General features: G+C 34.6%; 1 protein-coding gene across 4 annotated transcripts; it reads right to left on the reverse strand.

The window, feature by feature from the left end:
- Window positions 763–8542, reverse strand: LOC107605219 (pentatricopeptide repeat-containing protein At1g12775, mitochondrial-like). 4 transcript variants are annotated; one of them, XR_001612481.2, is made up of 5 exons: window positions 8281–8542; window positions 7949–8166; window positions 5223–6308; window positions 1235–2970; window positions 763–1073 (listed from the first exon to the last, which is right to left on the reverse strand). XR_001612481.2 is itself a non-coding variant. In XM_016307008.2 (5 exons), the coding sequence occupies exon 5, from the start codon at window positions 2904–2906 to the stop codon at window positions 1536–1538; it is 1371 nt and encodes a 456-aa protein (XP_016162494.1). In that variant the 5' UTR covers window positions 2907–2970; window positions 3445–3939; window positions 5223–6308; window positions 7949–8166; window positions 8281–8542; the 3' UTR covers window positions 763–1535. The 4 variants fall into 4 exon arrangements, 3 of the variants coding, with proteins under 3 accessions (XP_016162494.1, XP_016162493.1, XP_016162495.1); XM_016307008.2 differs by adding an exon at window positions 3445–3939 and having other exon boundaries at window positions 763–2970; XM_016307007.2 differs by having other exon boundaries at window positions 763–2970.

Raw genomic sequence — 10379 nt, forward strand, 5'->3', positions numbered from 1 at the left:
ATGATTTATTTTTTTAAAAGAAATAATTGATTGCTCAATTACTCTTATTTTCATAAACTTCAAATTTAAATTATCTTAAAAAATAAAACCCAAATCAGCCCCTGATAATTATCTCGAAAGACAATGAGGCCCCTGACAAAAAAAAACCCCAACCCGGCCCCTGACACAAAAAAAAATCCCAACCCGGCCCCTGACAATTACTTCGAAAGGACAACGAGGTCCCTGTGCAAAAAAAAATCAATGTTATTTTTTTTGGCACAGAGGCTAATTAGTTCCAAAAAAAAATTATCAGAGGCCAAATTGAGTGTTTTTTTTCTTGAGGGCCTCGTTGTCCTTTCGAGATAATTGTCAGGGACCGGATGGGGTATTCACTCTATCTTAAATTATATTTTAATAATAGATGTCGTCATTTAATGTAGTTTTTTTAGTTTTGTAATTCAATGACATACTTTATTCATATTTTTAAACATTGATGACTAACTAATAACTAAAAATAATGTTTGATGATTTTCTAGCATTTTTTATTTAGTATTATCTAACCGTTCACACTAGTAAAATATTTTCATTAAAAGTATTTAAATAAGAGTAATAGATAATTAAGAAATTAAATCCTCTCATTTTTTTTTATTTAAGAGGATAAAATATGATCTCTTACCATATATTTTATTAGTGAAACTAAAAGAAAACATAAAAAAATATTAAAAGATTAAAAATCACATTTCACTGAAAAAAATGAGAAGATCAATTTTCGATAATTAATTATTAGTTTAAATAAATAAGAAGAGAGTATATTGTATTTACATAAGAAAGAACATGAATGATCATAGTAATTCCAACTACACTCCCTAAATATTCTAAACATAAGAAATTAACCAATGACACAAGGTTATAATAAAATTGAGGACATAGGAATGTTTAGACTTCAGCAATGATATAGCCATGAATAGTCCATCCTCCTTGACATAAAAGCAATAAACTTTTTCAGCTCACCTAGCTGGTAGGTCATGCTTTGTCAATCCTTAAGTTCCATTCTAAGTTTTTATATAGGTTGGTTTGATTTCTACATATTTATACTGCACAATCATGTATAAACCACCTTGGCAGTCTAGGAATTGGTCCTAAGACAGAGCCAAATCAAATCTTACTCTAAACCTTAATTTGATGAATAAAAGTCATAATAAAACTTTTCAACATAAAAAGGAATAGTTTTAGTTGAAAAACAATAATGTATTACCTTATTTTATCGCTTCAACAGGCCTATAGAGATCATTTTCCAAAGAAGCTTCTCTGCTTTTTCTTTTTCATTTTTCTCAAGAGCATGAACAATTGCGAAAGCAGTTACATCATCTAGAGCACAACCATTGTCATCCATTTGATAGCAAGCTTGTTGCTTTGTCGAACAAGCCCTCCTTAGTCCTTACACAGCCCATTGATCATAGCATCAATTGCTTTGACATCTCGCCAACCTTTATTATGGAGAAGGTTGAAAACCTCTTTAGCAGTTTTATGTCTCCCGTGATTATAGAATCCATCGATCAGTATGGTGTATGGCATAAGGACCAACCCCCCTTGCCAAAAATTTTCTGAAATAATTCAATCGCAGCATCAAGATGACTACCTTTACACAAACCGTCTAATAAGATATTGTAAGTAATAATATTTGGGGGCTGGCCTCTAGCATACATATCCTCAAGAAGATTTTGCACATCAGGTATTCTCCCTGATTTGCAAAAGCCATCAATAAGAGAATTATATGTTACAGTACTCGGAACCAAATTTCTCTGGATCATCTCCTTAAAGAGTGTTACAGCTTCATCCAATCTTTTGTGTTTACAATATCCATTTATCATAATACTATAACTCCAGACACAAGGAGCCAGACCAATTTTCTTCATATCACCAAATAAACTTGCTGCTTCATCCACTTTGCCAGTTAAAATGTATCCATATATTAATGCATTGTATGTGACTACATCAGGCTTGATTCCTCTGTCCATCAACATATCAAACACTTGTTTGGCTTCTATTATTCTTCTTTCTTTACATAATGCATTGACTATAATGTTATAGGTACATACATCTGGGTTAATGTCTTTAACAACCATATCATTCAACAATTGAGTTGCTTCTTTTAAATGACCGGTGCAACACAAACCATGCATCAGAGAATTGTACGAGACAACATCAGGATAAATTCCTCGAGAAATCATCTCTGAGAACAAATTTTGTGCCTCATTTACAAGACCATCTTTACGCAATCCATCAATAATTGTTCTGTACATTACTATGTTAGGCTTAACTGTATAACTCTCTAGCTTTTGCAAAAGCTCCATGGCGACTCTTGCTTGCCCCATTTTACATAGACCACTAATTAAGGTTCCATAACTAACCTCATCAAGCTGAAAACCTAGAGATATTAGCTTGTCATGAAACCCTAGGGCTTCCCTAACCTTGCCATTTATACAGAACCCTTTGATGAGTGTGGTCAGTGTTATAACATTCAATTCATGACCCATCTTGATAATCTTGGCCAATGCAGAGAAAGCAGAATTCATTTGACCCAAACGGCAAAAACAATTAATCAACATGCTCAGACTAATCATGGAAGGAGCGATACCCTTAAACTCCATTTGTGCAAAAAGAAAAATAGCAGTGGGGTATTCTTTCATGTTAACAACAGACATAAAAATCTTACCAAGTTCGAGTTGAGACGGAGTGCGGTGCTCATTGATGAGGCGAATGAAAAAGGCAACAGCATCATCAATGTTAGTGTGGAACCCAGAAACACTCTTCTTAGCGGTTAATATTGCTGCCAAATGGGAATCAGGTTTTGCATTTGAGAAAGAGTGCGAAGCATTACGAAGAGAAACAAGTTTGAGAAGGCCACATCTTCTGTTATTTATCATTGCAATTCGGCATGTTACTTACGGTTCTCTTTCTCTTTCTCTTCGCTTCTCAATAAGGTTTTGTCTGTTATGAAATAAAGTGGATGTGTTAGTTAGTGGTGCACATGATTTATCACATACTAATTGAGTACATAGTTACCCGCATTGCAGAATTGGAAAAGAATTTGACCCTATGCGTTACAAATTATTGTAACATTACTGTCTACAAGAGAAATATATATTGTGTTTATTTTATGTCTAAACTAATGGTATCTTTCTTGGATTGCGTAGGAGGAGTGGCATGAACACAGCATGGCAGAAAGAGAGATATGGTGAAAAATTGAAAACACAAGCATAGCTAACATTGATTAACAAACAGAACTACATATATCAACAAAGACCAACAGCCAACAACATCACAAAATCAAAATCAAATTCATGAAGCAACATAGAATTTTAACACAATTAAATTACATTATCAGAAACATATTATTAATTGGGATAAAATCAAATTCAAGAAGCAAAATGCCAAATCCAAGCAAAGAGCAGTGAATCTTACTAGGGACGAGGGAAGAAGTGGCCAGAGAGGCGAGGGCTGCCGGCGAAGAGGCAAGAAGAGACGCAAGTGGCAGAGACGCTGGTGGCAACGACACGGAGTAGTGATACAGGAGGAGAAATGGAGAAAGGTGATGGCGCAGGAATTGGACGGACTCAACGGATTAGCAATGCGGAGAGCGGAGCAGCGACGCCGGTGGCGAACTTGGAGAGGAGAGAAGGAAAAGGGGGAGAAGAGTAAGGTAGCAGCACAGCAGTGGCCTAGCGTTGGAACTTGGCCACTTGGGTGCGTATTGGGCAAGTAGGGTCTCATTCTTTGTCTGTTTAAAACTTTAAACGACAACCAACTTGGGTTGGTCAGCTTACTCGTCCACTTAAACAAATGTCGAGGATTCGAATTCCGTCTTATGCATCCAGCAACCCATTGGCTAGTGGCAGACCCATAAATGGAGCTCAGATCCGCAATAGATTAATCCTTATCTTGCCGGGCTGAGGGATACTGTGGGCAACCAAAAACTTTAAACGACGTAGTCTAAGTTTGTTTTTTTTTTTTAAATAAAATAAAATAGTTCGCCCGTTTCCAGCAGGTTCAATCATTGTTATCTAAGTTATATTAAGAGTAAATATCATTTTTGATCGTTCATTATTTTGCCAAAGGATAAATCGTCTATCCATAAGTCGAAAATCCTTAATTGACCCTCCAACCATCTGATTTAAGCAACTTCTGTAACCGGTTGCCAAATGGTGATATATTAACATGTCAAATAGTAGGTGGATGCCACATAGAAATAACTTTTAAATATAAGGAATAATAAACCCTTTAAAAAATTAAAATTCTCTCTCTCTCTTCTCCAACTTAATGTGCCCTTCTCTCTCTCCCCCATTCCTCTCTTTCTACCTTCTTTCCTTAAACTTCTCTCCACCAACAAGTTATTACTTGACCACCAAGTAATGTACCAAAATTAACCTTGAAAAATTACAACACTGACAAATCTAAGAATAAAATAATTAAAATTAACTTGTAACCATAAAAGATGAGTTACTCGACAAAACTATCCAAATTCTAAAAAATTATCTAAAATTTCCAAACCACCCTTCTTAACTTATTCTCCCAAATTCTAACCCTACTACACACCTCTCCCAACCATAGTTATCAGAATCAGTCCGGTGATCAAACCAGTAAGTCAGTTGAACCGGTTAACCCGGTCTTATTTAAGTAAAAATAGTCAAAAACTTAAAATTAAAATTTGAAATATATGTCTTTACTAATATTTGAACAACAATTAAGGCTCAAATTCTAAAATAGACATAAAATTAGTTAGTACTACTTCAATAGTATCTTAATTTGACACAATTAAGAATAACAATCCATAAACTATGTCCAAAGAGTAATTTCAAAGTCTAGTTATTTATCTTCATCTGATGTTCTTGGGATGATGATGGCTTTAAAATCCCATAAAAGAAAAAGATTCAATCAACTAAGTAACTAATAGCAAAACAAACCAGCATCATTACAGCAACACTAATCAACAATCAACTAAATTCATAATCAGCGAAACCAATTCAACAATTAACAAAACCACTGCATATTCAACAATTAAACCATATTCATAATCAGCAAAACCCCTGCATATTCATATTCATAAACCAATTCAAAAACCAATTCAACATTTCAATTCAACCACTTCCATATTTATTTCTAATAAGCTCATAAACCAATCAACAATAAAATTCACAGCAATAACATCAATTAATCAACCTGGAAAAAAAATAAATGCTCACCTGTTGTTGCAGAGGCAGAAGGTGGACGACGAGCAGCAGTTCAGGCAGCAACAACCACGGAAGAGGGGCGGCGAGACGCGAGCACTCACCAGGAAGCACAGCTGCAGGAAGAGAGGCAAGACGCGAGCAGTGGAGCACACCAGGCGTTGGGTACTGTGATGGCGGACGACGACGACACGCTGCACGGCTGTAGGAAGCACAGCTCGAGCACTCACCGCAGAGGCGCGGCGAGACGCGAACGGCCGAGCACACAGCACAGACGGAGGAGACAGGTGAGACGCGACTCGCGAGCACACGATGCGGAGGATCCAGCGAGAGGCGCGGAGACGGCGGCGAGCGTGCAGTGACGGTGAACCGAGGTGAGCTGCTAGCGCTGTGCCTGTGTGTATGGTGTGCCGTTTTCGAAAGTGAGTGAGAGAGCTGGGGATGGGGTGGGGTGGGTTCCGAACTAGCCTAGGGTTTTTTTTTTTTGAAAAATGTCAAACATGTCGTTTTGGGGTTGGTTTCTTTTTTTGAATCTGTCCGGGTTTGTCAAACCCGTCGGGTCATCGGCTTTTGCAAAATCCGCCTGAGTCAAACTGGTTCTCATCGGGTTTGTTTTTTATCCGGTCCAACGTCCAGACCTTGGCCGAATCGTCAGTTTTTCAGTTCAACCTTCTTAGTCGGTCCATTTTTTCAACTATGCTCCCAATCATCCTCAATCTCCAACATTTTGTTACAACTGCTCTAACCTCATATTTCAAGGCGGCTTTTTGGCCACTCTCCTGGCTGCCATTAGGAAGGATCCTATTCCCCCTTTCACCTCTGATGACGGTGCCCGCAATGACTAGAGTCACGTCCTTAGTGTCAACAGCGACATTAGCGCCGGCTTCTAAAGCTCCGTCAAGCAATGCCATCTCGCCTCCGCTATGCCGTGTCGTTCGACGATGGTGGTTCTGCCATTTCTGTGAAGGGATCGATGCGTCGGAAATAGAGGGTACAGTGGTTGGAGATTCGTTTACTGAAATTATGAAGATCTAGATCTGAAAATAGATCTTGATGTGGATTTTATTTGAATTCGTGCTGCCGCCAGAGGGTTGTTGGTGGCTGCGACATGGATATACAAGAGATGGAGAGTGACCTCCAAGAAACATTGAAGAATTTCTCTAAATAACAAATAACAAAATTTAAAATGTATGAAGTTTTTTTTATCTATGATTGATAGTTAAGAATTTCATTGAAGAAACTAACGCTACTGTAATATGAATGAATCGTGGTAATGGGTGATAAGTTCATTCAAACTTTTTTTTCTGGATTCAAGATCTCTTTTTCTTTTTTTAATCTAATCTTGTTGCAGCCGATGAGTTTGGAGTTGCAATTTTTAATTAAAGGGTGAATTATTGGTTTGGTATCTTATTTTGTTTTGTTTATTTATTTTGAATTTGCTTCTTTTTTCTGATGAAGCTTTCAATTCTTGCTCACCGCTACTCATAGTGGTGGGAAAGAGAAGATTAGAGATTGGGTTGAGGTGGTGTTAAGGGGGTGTTCGCGTTGCAATTTAGTTCGGTTTTAGAGAGAAAAGTCATTCAATCCAATCGTTTAATTAAACTGCAGTTCGGTTTGGTTTAATTTTTCCATCGAAGTAATCCGAACCAAACCAAAACAATTAAAATCATATTATCATACTATTTTACAAAGTCATAACATTGAAATTGACAAACACAAATATACAATAGCTAAAAAAGTCTTGATTCAATAAAATTTAACGACAAAAGAAATTTAAATAAAGAAGTTTAAAAGTTCAATAGTCAACACAACTAATCTAAAGTTAATCTTTTCAAGCCTATCATGTTATCATGTTGTTTTACTGCTTAAACAGGATAAGACAATAACTTCAGTTCTATAACACATGCTTATGTTTTTATTTTATTTATTTATTTATTTTGTGGTCACATACATAAAAATATGAAATCCCAGACATATTATTAATTAGTTATGGAAAACAATAATAAGTATATTTAAGTAGCTTCATATAACTGAAAATTAGCAGACTTATAATTATATTACATAGCCAATATAATAATAATAAACACAACAACATTAACAACTAGCTTACATAGGTGATCTATGCCTGAAAAATTTAATATAACTATTGAAAAATGAGGGGCTATGGAAAATTCATTTCCTGCTTAGATTACAAGTAAAACTTTTCATGTTATTCAGGATTATTAAAGTGTCAGTGTTCTTCTTTGCCAAAAAAATTTATGTTGACACTCAGGTTGATTTTATATCTGACTTTAAAAGGTAGCAAAACATGATACACTTTCTTATACCATCTGTAACTTTTATAGAGAGCATTATTTCATGTATGCCCAAATAGGAAGATTATTTATGATTCAGACTCTAACAAACCTACAACGTAATCCATAATGGAACTTATAAGAATAATATATTATTACAAATATGGCTGCTATATTATATTAGTATGTCATATCTAAACTCCAAAAAAATTGTCCTCTGTTAAGAATATGGTGCTTGACTCATATTTTATCTATCATTAAATAGGACATAGATTTCACTTAAATTTGATTCACATCTCATTTAATAATAAACAAAGTGTGAGTCAATACGATGTTCCATGTTGTGTACATAACATAACTCGAGCTCAAAAGTGACTAAGAAATAATCAATGTAATATTATTCATATATAAAGGTAGTTGATATTGAAGTTGTGGAGGGTGACTCACCATAAGATAGAGGAAAGAAGAGGCCATAATTGTGGAATATTTGTGCCAATAAGCATCAGCAATGGGTGCCACCAACAAGGGCATTATGGAAGTGAAGCCACACCAACTATTAACCATTTTTGTAGCAGATGAGTTCCTTAGCTTCACTACATCAGTTAGGTATGTAACCGAATTTGATGCCACCCCTTTATATGCAAACCTCTCTATGCCTGCAATTGCTGCAATACCCAACACCAATTAATCATTAAAACAAAGATGCTTCATAAATAACAATGACAACTATATATAACCAGAGAGATATTTATAATAATTAAATAATTAAATATACATACCTATGAGGATAATACATGACTTGCTGTGCTGTGTTGTGGGTGGCCAGAAACGCTGCTGGGTGGTGTTGTGCTGGGTGAGTGGGTGGTGCTGTGCTGGACTGCTGGGTGGCTCGATGCTGCGGGTGGCCAGAAACGGTGCTGTGGGTGGCGCCGGGTGTGGTGCACTGCTGGCTACTGGATGGTGTTGGGTGGTGTAGTGTCGACGACCGCGAGGGTGGTGCTGGCTGGGGCTGAGTGGTGCTGTCGGCGAGGAGGTGAATAGAGAAAATATTTATCCAAATGTGCAAAACTGGTTCTTGTTACCTGCATGTGCAAAAAGCCATTTCTATGTAATCCGTGGCAACCCACCACGGTTTCAAAACGTGCATAAACCGTGGCAGGTCCCAGCGGATTATGGCCAAAAGATATAGAGTGTAAACCGTGGTAGGTCACCACGGTTTACTAAGGAGAGATGGCGTGCATAAACCGTGGAGAGTCACCACGGTTTATGAAAAAACTTTTTGCACATAAAACCTTGTGGGTCACCACGGTTTATGTGTGGTAAATAATGGCCAGAAAACCTTGTTAATTTTATGTCCAAGAAACACAACTTACTTTTTATTTTTTTTATTTTTCTTGTTAATTTTTTATAATTATATTTTTTATTTTTATATTTTTCATCTCAAATTTTTTTAATGAAAAAAATGAGAATAAATTAGATTTTCATAATTTATTCTAGTTTATCACCAAGCAGAATTACAAGAACACAAAATTTTGTGTCTCTGTCCATCAGTGTCTTGTCCTATCCTATTTTCAGTGTCTTATCCTATTTTGTTGTTGAAAATAAAGGCAGCCTAATAAATACACACTATATAGTACATTTTATAAAGAAAAAAAAATCATCTATTTCTATTGAATATTTATAATAAAATTTTTTCGTTCTCTTTATGTATTATTGACTAATATATACTATAAAATTTTTACATGTATTATCAATTATTTTTTCATTATGTTTATCCCTATTTTTCATTTTACACTATATTTAAATATTTATTATACTATAAAAAATATTAATGAACATAATAAAATAATTACTTATTAATATTTTTTAGAGTACTCATTAATATTCTTATAATATAATAAATATTTTTTATTTTAAATTTAACAAATACTAATGTATCAATATACACTTATATGTGAATTTATTAAATCTATATAAAAGATTTAATCAATAAGCATGTTAATGAATATTAATATACCAATATTAACAAGTAATTATTTTATTATACTCATTAATATGTTATAGTGTAATGAATCTTTATTTTATAAATGAAGAAATAAAGATGAATATAATGAGAGAGGTCACCTTAAGCTTAAACAAACTTTTGAGTAGTTTTTATAAGTTCACCTAAGATTTTGAAAACTTCATAAAAATTCAAAATAAAAAATAAAAACATAGATTCCAAACATTAATGTTAGTGTAATTTATTTTTAAAAATATTTTTTTATTTTATAATAGAAAAAAATCCAAAAATTTCATGGTGTTTATTATTGGAGTCTAATTTTTTTCTAATTTATTTTACATAAAAAATTTTAAATATTTTAAATTTATTAAATTTCATCATTTTAAATTAAATATTAATTTTTTATTTTTTAATAAATAGACATCAATTTTTTAAGCACTATAAAAATCATTTTTTTAGTATTATCTGATTTTTTTTTCTATTGTACTCTTTCTATTATAAAAAGCTGTTGTTGCTAAGACATAATTTAAGATTCTGCTCATAAATTTATTGTGCTAATAAATTTATTTTCTATTGGACATAAAATTAACAAGATTTTCTAGCCATTATTTACCACACATAAACCGTGGTGACCCACAAGGTTTTATGTGCAAACAAGTTTCTTCATAAACCGTGGTGACTCTCCACGGTTTATGCACGCCATCTCTCCTTAGTAAACCGTGGTGACCTACCATGGTTTACACTCTATAACTTTTGGCCATAATCCGCTGGGACCTGCCACGGTTTATGCACATTTTGAAACCGTGGTGGGTTGCCACGGATTACATAGAAATGGCTTTTTGCACATGCAGGTAACAAGAACCAGTTTTGCACATT

The sequence above is a fragment of the Arachis ipaensis genome, chromosome B06 (genome assembly GCF_000816755.2).
Source record: "Arachis ipaensis cultivar K30076 chromosome B06, Araip1.1, whole genome shotgun sequence".
In the NCBI taxonomy this organism is placed as follows: domain Eukaryota; kingdom Viridiplantae; phylum Streptophyta; class Magnoliopsida; order Fabales; family Fabaceae; genus Arachis; species Arachis ipaensis.

Coding starts and splice junctions, on each gene's coding strand:
- LOC107605219 (XM_016307009.2), bottom strand. CDS start 2,906: ATGATAAATAACAGAAGATGTGGCCTTCTCAAACTTGTTTCTCTTCGT.